The 22,318-nt window shown below is 27.7% G+C and overlaps 1 protein-coding gene across 2 annotated transcripts in view; it reads left to right on the plus strand.

Annotated features, from left to right (window-relative positions):
• Nhe2 (Na[+]/H[+] hydrogen exchanger 2) overlaps positions 1-22,318 on the plus strand; it is a 425,961-nt gene that overhangs the window by 380,933 nt on the left and 22,710 nt on the right. The window contains exon 14 of one of the 2 annotated variants that reach the window (XM_075367892.1): positions 20,202-20,261. The exons of the other annotated variant lie outside the window; for it this stretch is intronic. Coding sequence (XP_075224007.1) covers positions 20,202-20,261 — 60 coding nt within the window. The remainder of the gene's footprint in view (positions 1-20,201; positions 20,262-22,318) is intronic. 2 annotated transcript variants of the gene reach the window in all.

The raw sequence follows: 22,318 nt of genomic DNA on the forward strand, positions 1-22,318 counted from the left end.
AAGAAATAAATTCCTGAAAACAAGAATTTTAGGATTATTGTTGAAGAATAAATAAACATTGACAAGTCTTTCCTATGTTAACACCATTTTTTAAAGGTACTTTGTTCGCTAAACATAACTTGTTATATTATTATTTGAGCATTAATGCACTTTTGTTATAAATATGTATTTAAATGTATTTTTTAGTTTTTAAGATAAACCAAAGTTTTTTTTTAATAAAAAAATCTTGTTAGATGAGTAGTAATGATAAATTAAAATCAATTATATAATTTTTAAGTTACATTTTATCATGTTTTGAACCTAAGAATTTTTTTTTAAATAAATATTTTATTCCTAAGAGTAAAATAAAATATGATTATTTCATTAAAAAAAAAATATGAACAGAATTTTACATTCAATAATCAATCATGGGCTGTTGTATTATTTAATCATCTGAAGTTTAATAAATTATTGTGTACTAGAAATATCATTTCTGTGATTGTAATTAGTTACTCTCTTGCATAATAATGTTAAATTCTTATAATTTATTTTTGTATTTTTTTAAATTCATTTTTATTTTATACTTTTCAGGTTTAACTGTAATAAAAATTACAGTCAAATTATTCCTGAATAATGTCAGCAGCTGCACTTCAATAATTTTATGCAGCTTTTTTTTATTATTCTGATGCAATTTAAGTGATTTTTAGAAGATGATATATTTTGTTCTTTAAGCTTTTTTAGTAAATTACATTACATTGCTGTGTAGCCTTTGTTTAACTGAGTCCAAGAATTGACCACATAATACATTCTACCATTCACAGCTCATTAAATTGAAATTTAATGCAATAGAAATTAATTTTGTAGCTTTTTTCAATAGCAATTTTAAAACTGCATAAAATGTTTTATTTATTATATAATTATATAAAATATTACATAAAATTTGTTTCATTTTACTTAATTTTGAAATTTTTTAACTGAACTGGTAATTTGAATATTTTAATTATTTCATCTAAACTTTCAAGAAAGATGTTCAAAAAGTAATACAATAATGATGGTAAAGACAATTAAATATTTTTTCGTTAATCTGTAGTTATTTTTACTTCTTTGCTTTTTTAATGATATCTTATATAATAATTATTTTTAAATATTGATAAAACTTTCAAAAAAATTTGGGAGGGTGTGTAAAATTTCCTTTGGAATATATAAAAATAAGAATTAAGGAATTTACAGCCTCGAAAACTTGTGGGGTTGTATTAATTTTTATGTAAAATATAACTAAAGTTACATTGTTAGGAATCAAATCTTGACAGCTAGTTGTATTTCACCTTAAGCTATCGATGTAATACACATAAAATTTTATATACCAGATATTTGTTTTACACTTTTTAGTAAGAAGAAACATTAAAAATTTACATTAGATTCAATTTTTATTGTCGGTGGTGAATACCACCAACATTAAATTAGAAGGTAGGCTCTAGTAAAAGAATCACATCATGTTTCTTTTTTATCATCTATAAGACTTCCCAGAATGGCGATCAAAGGTGGTGGCCAAATCAGTTAGGCATGAGCTTTTGTTGTTTAAAAACATAGTTCTGACCACCTGCAGATTTCAGGCAATGGTGTCCTGATTTTATTAATTTTATGAATTCATCTGTTCGACTTATTTATACTTCACCATATTAGTACTTAATAGTGAGTAATAAGCAGCAGCAGTTAATAGTGAGTATTAACTTGAGTTTTTCATTTGACGAAACAAGTGCAAGACACTCACCTGATATAAAATGCATAAATCTGTAGTAATTAATTGTTTTTACTTATTTTATTGCATAATTTTATACAGAGATCTATTCTTTTGAATTCAATTTTGGATCCATTTACAGCCATAGGTAATAAAGCTCAGGGCTTTTTACAGCAAAATTACATTTTTTATACATTAATCATGTAATAAAGCATTCCAAAAGAAACTTGTACTGTATTTTTGTAGAATTAAATATATCTTAACTAATCTAAAGAAAGAAGTGTTTAATATTCATTATCAAGTATGTATAATGAGTTCAGTTTTATAACTATAAATAAATATTTTGTTTACATATATTTATTGTATATAATAATTTCATTTATTTTATAAAAATAGTTGTAGAGATTGATTACACTGATAAACATAATTTTTGTTTCCTAACGTGCAATAAATGATTTTAATCTGTTATTTGATACTGAAAACCAATATGAACTCAGAATCTTTCTATCACCCACCATTTTTGACAAATTTTTAAATTTAATTAAAGGATTTTTTTTCATTTTTCAACGTGCAGTTAGCATTTTAAGCTCCTGTATTGTATTTTGTTAGCTCATTTTTCATTGTTTAACTTTGTTAACATAATTTGTGAGCCATAAATAAAGAATTAAATCACATCATAGTCAGATATTATGACATCATGTCTAATACTGCAGGGTGAGCCCTGCAGTATTAGATTTTGTATATTAATTTTGTTCAGTATTATTGCTGTCTTAAGTTTGTTAACAGTGCAGTGTCATAATTACTCAAAATTGTGTAAAGATGTTTACTCAAATAGAAAAAATATTACACTTTAATTAACAAAGCATTTGCACTTTCAGTGTAAAATTGGTGATCAGGATAAGACGTGGGCTCCTCATAAGTATGCACTAATTATTATGTATATTTAAGAGGTTGGCTGATAGGTACACGGAAGGCTTTGCCGTTTTGTGTACCTATGGTTTGGCGTGAACCAAAGGATCATGTAACCGATTGTTACTTTTGTTTAACAAGTGTGTCTGGAATTTCTAAAAATCTAAACATACTGTAAAATATCCTTCATTGCAATCTGCAGTCAGAGATTGCCTGTATCTCACAGTGAAATTATTCTAGTTCCTGAGCCACCAGTGAATGTATGTTTCGAAAACAGTGATGAAGAATCAGGCAGTACTGAAGAAGACAACAATGATTTTGATTTTGAATTATCTTCTAATAAGCCACATCTTATATCACAAGGTGAATTAAATGGCTTGGTTAGCAATTTAAATTTATCAAAAAATCAAAAGCTGAACTGTTAGGATCAAGACTGCAAGGTTGGAATTCAAAAAAATATAAAAATTTCGAAGCTGACAAAAAGTACTTTCTCAGTACTTTATTGATGAAAATAATTTGGTTTATTGCACAAATATTGAAGAGATTATGTTGCACTTAGAACAAGTTCATAAACCTGAGGACTGGCACCTTTTCATAGATTTGTTCAAGTACAGTTTAAAAGTGGTTCTACTACACAACGGTAACAAATATCCTTCAACACCAATCGTTTATGGTAATAATTTGAAAGAGACATATGATCTGATGAAAGACGTTCTTGAAAAAATAAATTATAAAAAGCATAGCTGGAACACATGTGGTGATTTGAAAGTTATAGCTATTTTGTTAGGCATGCAGTTAGGCTGTACTAAGTACGTGTGTTTTCTTTGCGAATGAGACAGCCAAGCTAGGAATAAACATATGTTACGAAAGAGTGGAAGAAATGAGACAACTTATGAGACAAAATATTATTCATGAGCCCTTACTTGAACCCAAAAAAATATTTTTACCCCCTCTCCATATCAAGCTAAACTAATGAAAATTTTGTAAAAGCAATGAAGAAGGATAGACCTGGATTTTTGTACATCAGGCAGAAATTTCCGAATGTTAGTGAAGGAAAAATTAAAGAAGGAAATTTGTTGGTTCTCAAATAAGAGAGATGGTCAAAGATTATGTATTTAACTCAATGTTTAATAATTTAGAAAGTGCAGCTTAGGCTTCATTTAAAGACGTTTGCAAAACTTTCTCGGTAAACAAAAATCCGACAATTACCATAATATTGTTAATCGACTTCTTACTTCATTCAGAGGTATGGGATGTAATATATCTTTGAAAATACATTTCCTCCACTCACATCAGGATTTTTTCCTGGACAGCCTCGAAGACGTGACAAAACTGTGAACATTCCCAACAAGACATTTCAGTGATGGAAAGCCGCTATAAAGGGAAATGGAATAATAACATGCTAACCAATTACTATCGGACATTAATTCAGAAAGTGCCTGAAGCTATTTATAAAAGAAAAGCATCAGCGAAATCATTCTAACACAAGTGAGGCCATGCAAAATTATAAATTTTACAGATTTTAACTATATTTTCCCTAACTTTTTTTGATGCGTAATTTATTTAAAACTGAGGGTGATAAAAAAATTGTATTTACAGATATGTAATGTACGCATAAAAGCAATTCAAGAAATGGTATCACACTTAGAGAAACATTAAAAAAAGTTTTTTTTTCTATTTGTGTAATATATTTTGAAAATAAGGTAATAACAAGTAACGTACAACATATTTTATGAATATTTTTTGCTGTTCATATAACATGAAAAATACAATAACATTCATTAAAATAAACTTACTCATTTTTTTCTTATTTGCGATTACTAGTATAATTTACAATTGGTCTCTTTATTTACAAAATATTTTTAAAAAATTAAAAAAATATTACATTTTATATAATAAAATATATAAAAAGTTAAATCTAAACATTCTTTAAAAAATACTAAAAGGCAATTATTTTTCAATATTATAATAATAACACAAAAACTTTCTGTCCATCATAGTGAATTTATTATAAATTCCTCAAAATTAAATCTAAAAATGACGAATATTAATAATAAATAAAGTTTAAACAGTTTTAAAACACTTTTTGTCATATTTATAAAGCAGTGTATTTTTATAGTAACAAAATTTACTATATAACTAAATATTAAAAAAAAAAATCTGTAATATATAAAATTTATGTTTATATAATAAAACACTTTTATTATATCAATATTTATGAAACAACCTGAACCTGTTTTTTCAAAAACAGGTTCCAAGCAGAGTCCTGGTTCACCAAGGCAATCTTTGCAGCCAAATGGTGTCATTTTTCTCAGTTTTTTTGCATATCCTACAGTTTTTTCTTTTTCAACTTAATTTTAAGAGCAAAACTATTTTTTGTTGCTGAGAAACTTGTAGCATTGGTAATTCCCTTGGCCCAAGAAGACAAGTTTCATTAGAATAGGTAACTACTATGTTTATAAAGATTATATTCATGAAAATTAGAACAATTTATAAAATTATATCAACTAATTTGTCACTAGTAGCTTGTATGTTTTGTGAAATTGGTAAATTAATTTGTTATATTCTAACAATTATTTTTCAATTGTCAAAAAAAATATAGCCTTAATAAAAGACTATATTTTACAAAACCTAAATTCCAAGAAATGATCACGCGTAACATATTTTAAAGGTTGTCTCAAAAGTAATTTAGACTACTTTTTTAAAAAATCAAAAAAGGGTATGTTTTGAAAAGTACATTTAATAGTTATTTTTCTACATAATCTGCTTGAATCTCTCAATACATTTTTGGTACCACGATAACAGTTTTTTTAATTCAGTGTCAAACCACTATCCCACCATACTTGGTAGTCATCTATCCACTTCTTGTTTTAATTCATTCTCAATTGCAAAGCGTCTTCTCCTGAGATGTTGCTTCATCTGCAGAAAAAGTTGGTAGAAGGTCAGGAGACTAAGGTGGATGACTGAAAGTAGTATCCTATCGAAACTGCTCAAGCAGGGCTTGAGTCTTACAAGCAGCGTGTGGGCGAGCATTATTGCGGAACAACAACTGTTTTGCTCAACTTTCTCCTTTTGTTTTGAGTTGCAGTTCTGAAGTTTCTCAACAATAGCAAGCAGATGTAATTGTGATCCCACGGGACAGGTAATCGATCAACAACACTTCCTTGGAATCCAAAAAAACCATTGTTATGATCTTGCCAGTGGATTCTACAACTTTCCACCTTTTTTGGTGTTGGCCCACCATTTCCTTTCCACACCGTACTCTGTTTTTGGATTCTGGTGTCGAGTGATGAATCCATGTGTAAGTGCAGCTTAGGCTTCATTTAAAGACGTTTGCAAAACTTTCTCGGTAAACAAAAATCCGACAATTACCACAATATTGTTAATCAACTTCTTACTTCATACAGAGCTATGGGATATAATATGTCTTTGAAAATACATTTCCTCCACTCGCATCTGGATTTTTTCCTGGACAACCTCAGAGGCGTAAGTGACGAACACAGTGAACATTTCCACCAAGACATTTCAGTGATGGAAAGCCGCTATAAAGGGAAATGGAATACTAACATGCTAGCCGATTACTTTTGACATTAATTCACAATATGCCTAAGGCTATTTATAAAAAAAAGCATCAGCAAAATTATTATAACACAGGTATGGCCATGCAGAACTATAAATTTTACTGATTTTAACTATATTTTCCTTTAATTTTCTTTGAAGCATAATTTATTTCAATTTAAGGGTGATAGAAAAATTGTATTTACAGATCTGTAATATACAAAAAAGCTATTCAAGAATTGGTATTACTCTTAGTGAAACATTAAATTTTTTTTTTTGTCTATCAGTATTATTTATAATCTATATGCTTTATCAGTTAGTTTATCTGGTTGCTTTAACCATTTACTAACTGCAATTTAGTTGTGTTCAATTTAAAAACTCATAAAATTAAAAAAAAAAAAATAGACTACAAATGTTAAAAAAATAATATGGTATTTAAAGTATAGAAATGATCTGTTATTTCAAATATCCCCAGAAAACACATGCAAACAGATAAAAAGATTCATAGTCATATAAACTGTCTTTAGTTGTAAAATTTCTATCTGCCATCTGAATCTAGAAGAACAAAATGTGAAATAGTAAAAAAAATTTAGATTTAATGCAGATATCTATTGAAATTCCCTAGTCAACAGTTCAAAAAGCATAACCTGATCATGACATTAGTAATTTTTTAATGCACCAAGTCCATAAGACAGTAGTATTAAAGGACAATTTGTGCATGAACTTGCATTATATGACTTTGGTGGCAGTTTCTTCAATCTTGTGATGCAACATTTTTATTCAAAATTTGGAATTTTTAATTTAGTAATATTTTCAGGGGAAAATACTCTTGGTGAATTAACAAAATTGTCAATACTGGATTGATACAGTACCTAATGGAACTATATACTTCTTCAAGTAGAATGGATACATATTTACTTTAAGAAATAAGTAACATATATAAGCACTATAAAACAACAGAATTAAAGAATCAGTTCATGGAAACAGGGCGTACATATATTAACTACAGCATAATATAAATTTTACACACTTTGTTCATAAAAGCACAATATCAGCATTCTTAAGCAATATGAAATTTATAAATACCTTAAAATTGACAAAAACATTTTAAATTAATAAAATTACAAATGTATTATTTGACCACTTGCTAAAGTGGTCAAATAATACTCGAGAATTATGCAATTATCAACTAATCTGCTTATAACATAGAGAAGCCATGTAATCAGCTCTAAAACATCTTGAAAAATATATATCTACATAATTGGAAATTGGGTTAAGATAGTTTTACCAATGTAAAGAATTTATGTGTGTTAGGTATCATAACCTTTATAGTTGTGGGCAGTCTGATACAAAATAGTCACTCCAAAAAGTAGTATAGTTGTATCCAAGAATAACAAGTATCTCAATCCAGGCTTACAAAAGAAAGTAAGGAATAAAACAGTTATTTTGTGTTCAAAACATAGCTGAATACATTGTTGTTGCAAAGCAGCATGCTGAACTCACCGAAGTGTAGGTAGTATTCAACTTAACTTAACTTTGTGAAGGTTTCATTCACAGTGTGAATGAAACCTTCACTCTCTGAAGACAAGGGGTGAATGTTGAAAAGTAAAAATGATTAACATGCTTATTAGTAGATGTTAAAAATGGTTTATTGAAAAAAATTGGTTTAATCACAGAATGATAGCTATACATGAGAAAATGTCTACATAATTTTTAACCGCTGTTTCATTTCTTCTATGATTTTTAATTTTCTACATCCTACAGCAGTAATACCTTTAAAAATTATCCTGTTATTTATTGATTTACTTAATTTTTTCCTCAACAAATTTTACTTGAAAATGAATATTTATTACAATCATCCTATTCAGAAAATGAAACTGGGATTCAAGATATTTATTAAAAATTTAATTGTACCATGATTAGTATTTTTATATAACAAAAATACAAATATTTGTGTTTGTCTTATGATTACAGCTTTGTAATGTTGAACTGTTCTATACTTTTTTAACACCTTTATGACAATTCTGACTGTTCCGTTTAGTTTTAATTTAAATATTAGCAAATTTAGTTAACTTAATCTATGATCTTAATAATTAATCTGGGATAAATAAATAATATTTTAATTTTCATTGGTAAATATTTTTTATTGAAAATTTCCATCAGATTCAGTATATCTATCTTTTGAACATCTTTGAAAGAATTGATTTTGTTAAAAACTATGAACATTTACTTTTCTTTAGTATTAAATGATTGTATTCAAAAACATTCACATATGTTAATAATAATAGTTAAATATTACTTTTTAGCTTGAGCTAAATGTTTAGATTTGTTGAATTGTTATTTAGTAAAAATTTGGTAGCATGATAGCCTTTAATTTTAAACATATCTGTTTTATATTATTATTGTTTCAAATATCATAAATTTTCTGTTATCATAAGTACAATTCACAGTGCATTTATCATTAAATAATTGGCTGAAATGTATAGTTAGCATGTGTAGTTGCATTTCAAGATAAGCTTCTTTGTTGTTGCTGCTGCTGCTGCTGACTCATTCCATTTTGAATCATCTTAATGTAATGTATTTGTTCTTTTTAAATTGTTAATGTAAAAGAAGTTGAAATTTCATCATAAAATTAAAATGTTTACAGAGGTTTTATGTATATATGAATATTGTTTTTATTATACTGAATTTAATGTGATTATTTAGGAAATAATTTTTTACTTAAGAGATTGTAATGAAATACGAAGTATAAAAATATAGTATATATCCAATGTGTTAAGTACAAAATAGATTCTGAATGTTTATTTTCTAAAAAAAACTAAATGATACAAAAACCATTCAAAAATTGTGACAAAGTGTTGTAGTATTTATTATTAATATAATGATACAGTGAGATGTTTTTACTTGGAGGCTTATCTTCTCAGTTACTAGGTAAGGAGAGAGTAACACATACAAATCACCTCATAGAAACAGGGATTTTATAGAAACAACATATTAAATAAGCATATTAAAGATGGAATATATTACACAATTCCATGCTAAAAGGGGTTGCAAATATTTTTAAAATGAGCATCATTAATGACAGTGCTACCAGTAACAACAACAAAAAAGGTGCTGCTAATTAGTTACTTAAGATCATTTAGATGAACAGTTGCCATTCAACTTGAAAGTGATTTGTATGTAATTTTTATATGTTATATTTTTAAATGATGATAAACAAGAAAAGAATTTCCTTTCATTTAGAAGTATATAAGATTTATTGAGATGAGTTAGGATTTCCCTTCTGTCTCAACACACTAGTCCATAGAGACAAATTCCTGATATTGTTTAACATGCTTTTCCGTTCTCCAATCAGGAAAATACTGTAAGCAAAGTCATTAAACCAAGCTAACCTAATTTTTTCCTGATTTTTTAAATAATACAGGTGGCAGAACCTCTGGATTTTTGTAAAGGTCTTAATTAGTTTCTTCTGATTTAAAAAGCTAAATCATACTTGCAAATGAAAAGAGACAAATGAAACACATTCAGGATAAAAGTACATTTTGTTATTTGCCACAAAAACTTAAATTTATTTTCCCATGAAGTCATCATTTAAAGCTACACATTTATCGCAAGTATGAACCAGTTTTCTCATAACATGTTCTTCATTTCACACTCCTTCCTTCCTTCCTTCTGTTCATCATTAATGGTGAAATGAATACTCTTAATGTCCTTCTTTAATAATGAAAGAAGTGAAAATTGCAGGGTGCCAACTCTGGTGAAAGTGGAACATGAGGAATAGGTTAAAATTTCAACTTCAAAGTGCTTTCACATGACACCCACCATGTACAGATTTTATGGTAATCCAATTGTGCAATAATGTGTCCCTTGTTCTTTAATATAGTATGTCTGAGTGGTAATGTGGTATGATCATCATTTTGAATCAATTCATTCACCTTCTTTTAGTGCTTCTCTTCAGTCACAGAAACTGGTCGACCACTGTGAGGTTCATCCTCAATTTCCTTTGTACTAGCTTCTATTGCACAAACTTTTATTACCCACCTATTCATAGTACTTTGATCAACAGTTTCATCTTCATAAACGGGTTTTAGACAATGATGAATATCACAAACATTCTATTTTTGTGCGTTAAATATTCAGTTACTGCACATTATTTTAGAGCATTGACATCATAAATCCAAAGCACTGTACTAAACTCCATAACAGTGGTAACTGACAAAAAGATGAGAGAGCAATTACAAGAAGACACCATCTGTCTATTTGTATGATGTTTAGTTCTCCCATTATGTTCCAGTGTGCATTACATTTCAGACACCCATGAATATTATGAAGTGTAGATTTAACTTATATGGTTAGATGATTTTATTATATATTTTTTGGTTTCTTTTCATGCATACTTTATATTTTGTATGCAACACTTGGCCTAACCTTTTAGCACTCCATTTTTTTTTTTATTATTATTATAATCACATCCAATTCTTTTTATAATTCCAGTAGTTTTTTCACACTGGTCCTGGTGTTTTTCTTCAGGTTTTATCTAATAATAAAACTTTACATTTTCTTCCCAGTATCAAGTGTTTCTATTGATGTAATAAAAATGATTTTGTTAATTCCTTTAATTCTAATGAGAAGTCTTTGGTTTTGGGTAAGATTGTAAACTATATCTCCTTAAAATCTGATAGTGGAACAAAACCAGTCTTAGGGAATAGCGTGTTTATAAATAAAAGCCAGTAACTAAAGCCTTGCGTAAGTTGCTGGATGAATTTCTATTTATTTATTGGGGAATTTGTATTATTAGTGATTGCAGCTTGATGCCACTTTTTAAAAATATACACTAACAATAAAACATGAATATCTGGAGCCTATTATTCCTCTGTTGAAAATTTTACAAAATATTAGTTCTATAACTTAGTTATTTATTTTTAAAAAATACTTCATTAAGTTTAAAAATAATGTTTACTGTAGCAAGTTGTAAAGCGTATTATATTTTTCAAAATATCTCTAAATGAAAGGAAATAAGTATATATATATATATATATATATATATATATATATATATTATAAAGAATTAATTACAGTATTTAATTACACTAGGGAACAAAAAAGAATTTTTTTTGTCTCGGGAAGAAAAATATGTGATTCGGATGGTATTTTTTCTCCTGAATTCAAATATGATATAGATTTTTCCCCATCATGCAAGTGTCCAAGAGACAGGCATTTATAATTTCAAACATTTTAATACTTTCTGCATTCTTAACTACACAATTTTCAAACATTTGACTCACCTAGAAAGTAGGAAATGATGATTTTCTGCTACATTTCGCATATGGAGCATCCCTCTTGATGGTCCAACAATAATCGGCCAGCATATTAGGATTCCATTTGCCTTGATACCTCTTTTTCATAGCTAAAATCTCCTGATGAAAGTGTTCTCCATGCTCATCGCTCACTGCGCCAAGATTTTCCGAGAAGAAATCTAGGTGTGAGTGCAGGAACTGTACTTTTAAGGACATATTACAAACTAAATTTTTATAAGATGTTATAAGATCATTGACAATATCATGGTAATTTTCCACCTTTTGATTTCCCAAAAAACTCTGAATAACATTTTTGAATGCTTGCCAAGCTGCTTTCTCCAGTGGATTCAGTAGTTACTGAAACTTTTTATCATGCATTAGTGATTGTATTTGTGGACCCACAAATATTCCTTCTTTAATTTTTACATCACTAGTTTTAGAAATTTCTGTTTTAAGTGATTGAAACCAGGAGTATTGTCCATGGCCTTGACAAAATTATTCATTAATCCTAGTTTGATTTGTAAAGGAGGCAGATAACCATCTTTAGGATTACACAATGGGTCATGTTTCACATTTTTCTGTTCAGGAATTAATGATTTGCATTTAGGCCATCCTTTTCTAATGAAATGTTTTTTCTGTCTGAAGATATGGATGATGTGATATGTGTGGTTTATCATAAAATAAGATTCCAACAGTAATAATAGCAACCCAAATTGTAATCCCCTTTTGATTTAAACTTTTTCAGTTAAGCTACATGAATATTTATAATATCATAATCATGGATTGTGCTGACTTACCATAATGCTATAATAAAAGGCAGATTTACCCAAAAATACATCTTCATGGACATTGGTTCTCAAACTGTGTGATACACAGAGCTTCTCAAGGGAGTATGCAAACAGACACAACAGTAAAAAATAAAAACTATTGACAGTTGTGTAGACTACATATTTAATAGTTTGGTAGTAAGCTAGTGATCTGTAATTCACATGAATATTACATAAAAAAAAAAAAGTTTGAGAACCACTGATCATGAAGATACAACTCGGGGATTAGCTTTATAAAGTTTGATTTCTCATGACTAAGTTCTATCTTTCCAGATCATCTACAAAAGTCCCTGTAAAGCCAGTTACTTTTACACGGATTTGAATACTAGATCGTGGATACCAGTGTTCTTTGGTGGTTGGGTTTCAATTAACCACACATCTCAGGAATGGTCGAACTGAGAATGTACAAGACTACACTTCATTTACACTCATACATATCATCCTTATTCATCCTCTGAAGAATTATCTAAACGGTAGTTACCGGAGGCTAAACAGGAAAAAGAAAGGCCGGAGAAAAGAAAGATTATCCACAAAAAGGCCGTACACAATCTGACTCTTGCAGAAATTAATTTTGCATATTTTTACAATCCTCTAGACACTAAACTTTTGGATAAGTGGTCCATTGACTAAAGTGTGTTGAGGTGCGTAATAATACTTAGCTTAACAAATCTGGTTTGCATGGAGACAATTTCTTCTTTTTCCATACTTGAAAGTTATATTTTGTTCTATAATGCCTCTTCCTAACAACAAAGTATTTTACTTGCAAGTGTTGAAAGATCAATACCTGAATAGGTAACTAAACATTTTATTGCCTAAAATTTTCAAATGCCCAATATAAACAGCTCAAGCACAATATTACATTTTTGTCAAATTGTATAGTCATGTTTAGAGAAAAATATTCCATGAAAATTAGTGGTTATTATTCTAAATTTATGAAACAGCTGTTCAATTATATGCCGATGGCAATAAACCAAATCGTAAATGATATAACAATGAAAACATATCATTTTAATTTAATGAAGTGTTTGAAAACTGTGGTTTTAATTTATTGGCACGTTACAAGAAAATCTGATATTTTATGGAGACTTGCTTTTGTGAAAATTTACTCAAATTGATTTGTAAACAAAACATCTGTAACAAAACACTGATGTACACCTCTTATGGGATATGTTATATGTAAATTTTTTTTAATATTAAACATAACTATTTGTAGTGCATTATTTTCTTACATCATGCTGTTGAAGGATTACAATCTGGCATGAATCCCTTTCAGCCATGAATCAGGGTTGCTACTAACTGTTAATCATGAATTATATAAATTATGTACTAATCATTTTAGTGCACCTATTACAGCTATCATTAAAGTGGTAGTGTATACTTAAACAGGGTGAAATTGATTGAATCATTATACATTACTCTTGGTTGCCTTAGGGTGCTTCTGAAATGTTATTTAGTCTTTGTGTAGAAGCTAATGCAAGTTCAGTGGACAAGCCATTTGAAGGTTAAATCAATATCCCATTTAATGACCACATATACAGTCAGTACATGCTGTCAGTATTTTTATTCTATCATAATGGTTTTGCTCAGATACTTGTGTCATGTCAACTCATTAATTGGTGGGGTACAATTCAATTCAAGTCAATTCACATTCAAGAAATTTGAACAGCCCACAGCCCTTAACTTTTTAAATCTGATATGCTAGTGCTACTGGGTTTTATGTTATATATATATATGTATATAATAAGGGTATGAATTTATTCATAATATTATAATATGAAATCAAACTGCTAAAATGAGTTAATACCAAATCTCACTCATACCACATGTAACTGTAAAATACAAAAACAACTTGTCCTTTTATAATATTATGTACAATAAGGTTCACTAAATTGTAATTTTTTATTTCAGTAATTAGTATTTTCTAGGCTGATTTTATAACTATATTAAATTTGTGATATATAATTTTGGTTTAGTTTTATAAATTATGTATTATGATATTATATATTAAGGTATTACATATTATATACCCAAGCAATACATTTTTTATCCTATTTTCTATAATAATTTGAGAAATTATATTCTTGTTATATTTTACTATATTATTAAAATGCAATCTGTTTTACTTAAATGTTAAATTTATAATTTACTGTTATCATGAACCAGACATAAAAGTTAATAATCGATTAGATTTTATAAAACAAAAAAAAAAATGGATAAATATAGTAACAAATTACTTTAAATACTGCAATATTAAAAGTAGACTTCCTGGCTTATTGGTACTTCAATAATATTTATCATTATAAACAAAGTTAATAGAAATATATAAATCAGTGCAAGGAATTGTGTTACATTTGATGTTATGTAACATTCGAGTTTTTTCTAACCCTTTTTGTATTAACAATTACTCACACTAAACAAAAATTACATCATAATGCACAATTATTCCACTGTACAATTCATTTCACAATGCAGCTCTTTTCAATGTTTGAACATACTTAATCATTATAAAAAAAAAAAAAAAAACTTATACGACAAAAGTTTTTTTGGTGCTTCTGAGTTCTGAGTAAAAGTAATTTTGGTTTATTTTTTACAGTCAGATGCTCCTTCTGTTGCCAACTAGTACAGGATTCAAAATGTATTTACATTTACAAGTATAAATAAATTTACAATTTACATTTTGATTTCAGGCGATCACATTTTGTTAAAAGGGAGAGTCAAATAAATCACTTTAAAGAGAGTTAAACATTTTAAACACTATCTCGTTGTCCTGTAAGTGGTATACATATATTGAGGAGTGGCCAATAGGTACGATACAAGAATGCATCATGATAGTAGAGCAGGTAAAGATGGTGGCTTCACTTGCAACATACACTAAAGAAGAACCGCATTCTGTCATTCATTTTCGGAGTAGTGTAGGAGTGAATAATCATCAAAATTCATAGATGAATGAAAGCTCAGTATGGTGATGCATGTCTTTATCTAAAACAAGTGTATAATGAACAAGAAAATTTCTAGATTGCATTACTTCTGTAACACACTCTCCTCAAGGATGTAAGGCGTATCAAGTAATGTTCTCGGAAGACATTAAAAGTTGGAGCTGTAGTGAAGGAAAATTAATATATAAAAGTGAATGAAATAGCCAAATAGCCGTTGTCTCAGTATGAGTTATGGATTAGCATAGAAAATTGTTCATGATGTTTTGCAGTTGAATAGTTTCTGCAAGATGGCTGGTACACCAATTGATGGTAGACCTAAAGAATGAGGTGTCACTGGCTATAAGGAACCTTTATGAGCTTTGAACCAGAACGTTGCTTCTTAGCAAGAATTGAACAGGAAATGAAATTCTGGGTCCATTACCATTGATCAAAAACTAACAAAGTATGCATCACCAAACCCAAACAAATTCCATAAAAAACCTTTTGTGAAAATTGTTACTCTGATACTCTTTTTACATGAATGGGATAATTTTGGAGAACTAAACACCCAACAGGGATACTATCATAAATGCAGTACACAAATATCTTCTCGAGAATCACATGTCTACTGCAACTTAGTCCAATTAACAAGGACTGTTAAGTACAGGTTTTTTGTTGATAACAACAATGCTTGATATAATACTACCTGTTTAATTAGTCATCTACATTCTCTGCATATGTCAAATCTTGCCCCTAATGATTTTCATATCTTTGGACTACTCAAAGCTCTTTAGATCCAATGAAGGGCTGCAGCAGGTTGGGCACAAGTGGCTACATTTTCAGCCAATAGATTTTTTTCTAGAGGAATCCATCCACTTTCCAAGTGTTTGAGTAGTTGTATTGTACATGTAGACTATGTAAAAAAAGTGATGTCAAACTTTGTGTACTTCTTATATTCAAAAAATATTATATTATATTCTAAAAAATATCTTATGTAATAATAAGATAAATATAATATATTATATAACAATATATATCTTTTATAATAACTTATATTCTAAAAAAATATAAAGTTTTAATATGACTCTCGCTTATCTTTGATGATTAAACAAGTTGGTGTATTAACATAGCTAATACCACTGATATCTTAACATTCATTAATGAATACATAAAAATTAAAATTACCTTAATCATGCACACATTAGTTTAGAAATGTATGCACCCAATATTAATGAGTATATAAGGTCAAGTGGTCGTAAAATTGGTCAGATTATTGATATTCTTTCTCCAGGGAAATAATAAATAACACTGGTCAAAATGATTTTTGTCTCACGAGTACCAATATATGTACTTAATGCAGTTTTTTATCCTGTTTTCAAATATGTATTCAGAATTTCTCCATCACTCACAGTTTTTTGTTATTTTAATTTTTTTTAATATTTTAAAATATCTTACGTCCATTTGTCCATTATCAAGTAAAAGCTCCTAGAGCATAGTAAATATAATGGAACCAAATGAGCTAACTCAAAAGGTAGCATTGCTACTGTTGTGCAGGTTCAGACATGTATAGAACATGTACAAACATGATCTAGTGTAGCACACATTTATCAGAATGATGCCAGTTGTGAGATAGTAGTGAACCAGTAAACATAACATTGTGAGTGCTTTGGTTGTGTCTGAATTATTGTGTATTAATTATTTACAACTTTATTTCTTTTAATTAGCTGTTAGTTACAAAATGCCTAGAGTTTGTTTAAATCATCCGAACAATTTGTTATGCATGTGGTGAAGTGACGCTCAAGTCCCAAAGGCGAGACCTTACTCCATTAGTAAGGTGTTAAGAATTTTATTTTGGATGTGAAGTTGGGGACCAAACAAGAGCCTGGGCCTCACATGTCTATTGTTTATCTTGGCTTCCCACTGCATGGAACCTATGCAGTTAAACACTATGCTATCATGCTATATCATGCTATACTACTATGCTATATCATGCTACCTCTATGATTTGGAGGGAACCCAAAGACCACTCTTCTGACTGTTATTTCTGCTTAACAAACATTGGAGGGATTACATCAAAATCAAAACATAGATATGGAAAGTGGGGTGTACTCTTACTTTACATATGCAATGAGACCAATTCCACACTGTGAAGAATTATCCATACCAAAGCCTCCAGAACATGTGACATTAGATGAAGAGAACTCAGAGTCTGATGGAAGTAAGGAAGAAAAAGAAACATTCTGGTGATACAACTTTTGAACAAAGTAGTTCATCTGAGCCTCATTTACTGACTAAAGAAAATCTTAATCCCATACGAGATTTAAATTTATCTAAAAAAACTAATAATTGTTTCTTTTTGTCTTGTTCACTAAAGTATATATAAACTATACCTCAGTGCTCGTTCTTTTTCTCACTATTCCATAACTATCAGCTCTTCAGAAAATTTTTTCTCAAGGGTACACTACCAAAAATATTAATAAATGAATTTTTTATAGCTTGCCTTCTGCAATTGATCCATTGTGCTCTCTAAATCTCAGAATTTTTTTCTGTGTACCAGTTAAATAAAAGATTTGAGAAATACTACTGCCTTACTCTTTTAAATATGTTAAAGCATTTTCTTTTTGTAACATTGTATTATTAAAAAAAAAAAAAAATTAATATGGTATATTTCATATTTATAATATTTAAATTAAGGTAAAGAGTTTTAAGAAATTAAAAATTTCTTAAAACTAGTTTTAATTAAAAAGTTTTTTATGTTCTTTATCGTTGACCTTGTTCATGCTAAGATAAATTATCAAATTATTTGTTTATTTTAGTAAAATTGTATTTACAGTAGTGTTGATTATTTAAATTAATCATATCCACTATTTTGACTTAAAAAGCAAATTGAAGATATTTTTATAAAATTACGTATGTTGAAGAGCTTGCCAATTTTTTTTATCATCAAAGATTAGTTACATATTTCTTAAATGTAGATTTAAATTGTGTCTTAGATTGATTAAATTTTTTTGTATATTTTGTAAATAGCTCTTCTATCCTTAAATACCTAATGTTAATTTGATGCGTTCATTTTTCAAAATTGATTTTAACAGATAACAAAATTATTTATTTAATATATATATATATATATATATATAAAACTTATATTATGTATACATAACTTATAATAAACACTCATTAAAATCTAACAACAAAGGCAGCAGCTGTGTAGAATTTCAAAACATGTTTATGCATAGATTTTTACATATAGGTCAAGATCAACAATGTCATAACTATTAAGAGATGTTCAGTTCAAAACATAATGTGAAGTAAAAATTGATTTTGGCTTTCATTAATTGTCATACTATATTATTTTTATCCATAAGTTGTAATTAAATCTTACAATCAAAAAATAATTGCTTTAAATCTCTATAAGTTTCTTTATTTTGCAGTTTATCTCAATCAAATTATGAAAAAGAATTCCTTTATTTGTTTCAAATGAGATATTATCGATAGCAATATGTCAAATATTGTATGTATATAGTACATACAATTACTGTATTTACTACAATATAGTTACTGTGAATAATAGCCAAAAGAAGGGCTAATAGAATACATAGTTTTAATATCTTGTAATGAGTGAATGAAAATAGTGGTTTTTTGGTACTTTGATATATTTATATGTTTTAGAAGCAGTAAATTGTGTGGCTTTTTGTAATTTTATTTGAAATTGGATAAATGTTGATAATGACACATATCACATTTATGTGACCAATTTCAAAATATTTAAAAAGTATACAATACTTGTTTTTAAATAGATTAAAAAGTATCTACTAACTCGATGTCAAGTTTTTGAGTATATTTAAAACAGGTGAAGCTGAAATAAAGTTATTAGAATCTAACATGTGAGAATAATCTGGTTTTAATTGCAAATAACCAAGCAATTTTTTTGTCACAGTTTTTTTAAAATAGATTTCAAGTCCATTAACATGACATCAAGATAGTGGTGCTGCTTGAATCACAATGTGTTTATCATAACCTCTTAAAAATATGATGATTTAAATTACATAATTAATTTATGGTTTGAAAATAAAAAATTCTTGTACAAGTTAGATTTCACTTTTTTATTGTATTTTTTTTTTACATCTTACAAAGTGTTCTAACTCAAATTATTTTATGTGATCACACCAACTTTATATCAGTCTAATAATGGTTCCTTAGTTCATTGAAAAAATTGATCTATAATAAATTTTAACTCTTTCATGTTTAATTTATGGCTAAATTAATAGATAATTCCTGGAAAGTTTATTTACAAATTTTAAAAATGGTTCTGCCAACATGATATACACATAATCATATATTCTTTGCCATAAACTGTATGTAAAAATTATTAATATTATTTATTATCAATAGAAAGTGCTACTTTTTTTATTATCTTCATATTTTCCTTAGTTTAAATGTAAGTTGCTGAAAAGTTTATTAGTATCAGAGGAATTTAGTTGAATTAACTTTCTGCAGAAGTGTACTAATTACTGAATAATTAACATATTTAGTAGATTTGTTTTACAATATTTATTAAGTTAAAATTTATTAAGTTTACATATGTGTGAAGTGTAAGCAAAATTTTATCCTGCATTTTTAGTTTTTATCTACACCTTAGAATAGAATAATATCTATGTATAATTGAAATTCACTTACTTTTTATTTTATTTTTTTTATTTACTTATTTAATTTTGCAAAGTTAAACTTACTTTTTGAAAATTTTGCACATAATTAATTTAACAGTAACAAAAAATCTAATGTTGCATTTTTTATTTCAGAATTGACATTTTTGTCAATTAGTAAAAAAAAAATAATAAAACTTAGAAATTAATTCAGACATATAATTTTATTAATTAGTAATTCATAAACTTCATTTCATATATTTAGAAGCATGGTGCTGAAAGCTTATGGCATGGCTTTTGATTTCATGAATTTTTTTCTTTGCTTTGTGTCTCAGATAAGCATGCAAAAAATCGTCGAAATCATGTTAGCAAGCGTTGGTGGATGTGTGGTTTATGTAAGTATAAAATGGTAAATGGATTTTTAACAAATATATTAAAAAAAATAAAATAATAAATATATATATATATATATAACGTAACCTTTCTGTTTACAGGAGAAGAAATAAAATCGTTAAATTTTATAGGCATTTAATGCCTTAAATTTCTGTTAATTTTTATCATATTCTAGATTCAAAGTACCATTACATAATAATGTATTATTTTAAGAAATAATTTAAACACATTTCAACTTTTATCTGATGTGTGTTCTTCTGTTCCTAGAATTGTTTTGATTTTTTAGAATAGATTGTGTTTTTTTTAAATCAATATTTGCCATTGCTGAACGTTTTACACACAGTTTGCCCAGTCAGCTCAGTCATTTTTTGTTTTTATGTTTCTCATTATCACTGCTTCAACTACATCTACCTAGCATACCGTTCATTAAAATTCATGGGCCAAGGATATGTAAAGAAAATTATATTAAATGGCTTATTGCTTGTAAAAATAATTAAATAGGCAGATAGATAAAAATCAGTAAAATGTTGGCATTTATTCAATTTAAAGAATATTATGCACATCTTAAATTTAGTTACAGTTGTTTTATAATTTGAGAAACTGTTTTTCTTTCTTCTACTTTCTTTTTAATTGAAACTTAACCTCCTTTTTTCCCTTACATTTGGTCTTAAACTCTGATTCATTTTGAGGTTTATCTGATTCATATATAGTAAACATATCTTGTCAATTACAGTTCATCTGAAGAAGCCTGGTTTTAATGATAGATATTCTATCTTTTTCTCAATTAAATCACGTTATGATAATACTAAATTCTAGTTCATTAATAATAAAATTATTAATTTTATTAAATTTGAAATTATTGACAAGAGTTCATTATTATCTCAATTTAATTTGTATTGAAGTGCCATTTGCCTTTGTATCAGAAACGGCTAGACCAGTTAATTGTATTTTTTCAGTTCCTTGATACTGTTTACTGGCCACTCTGTTATTAGATTCTAATTAAAAGCACATCCTGGATCTCATAATTCAGGGATTTATTTAGTTACAGATTCACTACTATAAACAAAGGAACCAGCTACCTATAGGTCCTAAATCAATAAAGCTGTACTATGTATCTGGAGACTTTCAGAATATTATATTAATTGTTTATAACATAAGATCCTACTCTTCTGTCTTAGTTGCATCCAGCCAATATTGAAGAAAGCATATTTCTACAGTTAATTTATACTTCCTTCTTCAAATAAAAAGTTTCTATCTCACTTTCCTTATAATTTCGGGAAACAGTTATAATTTTATAAATAGACTGTACACATACTTTTTTCTTTCCATTATTCCTTCGTTACGTTCCCATATGATCTTTTAAATCTCTAAATATTCGGGTGTACATACCTCATCAGAAATACAAGTGCACAACTTTTAAACTTGAAATGAATTTACAAATTATCCAGTTAACTATTTAAAATATGATTACAGTACAGTGAGAATGATTTTCTAAATATCTGACTTCTTGGTAGCAGATATTCACGTTATGAACAGTAATTTTAATTTTTTTCCTCTATACTGAATCAGCTTAACATCAATTAATAATTAATTAGCTTAACATCAAATATACTCAACTACGGTTCTATTTAAATTTGTTAATTTGTTTTTATTGTTTTGAAAAGGATCCCCATAACTTTTAAACTTCTGCAAAGATTTACTTAAAAATCATAAAAAGTAAATGAAAAGAAAGATTAAAAAAGTCAGGTCTGTTTAAAAAACAAAATGTAGAGCCTACCAGAGATCAGACGGTATTTCTATAAACCAAGTATAATTCTACAATGGCCAATTTTAGCAAATTATTGAAAAAAACCAAATTAAAAATTAAAAAACCCAATAAAGCAAATTAAAAAACCCAATAAAGCTAAATAGCTTTATTGGGTGTTTTTAGATTATTATTTTTTCCTGCAAATAAGTATGTTACAAATAATGAAAACTAGATTTGTATCAAACATTTATCAAATAATACTATGAAATGAATTAGCCCAAGATTCATTCAGTCAAACTTCAAATTGAATTT

Source organism: Lycorma delicatula, chromosome 6 (assembly GCF_047948215.1).
Source record: "Lycorma delicatula isolate Av1 chromosome 6, ASM4794821v1, whole genome shotgun sequence".
In the NCBI taxonomy this organism is placed as follows: Eukaryota; Metazoa; Arthropoda; class Insecta; order Hemiptera; family Fulgoridae; genus Lycorma; species Lycorma delicatula.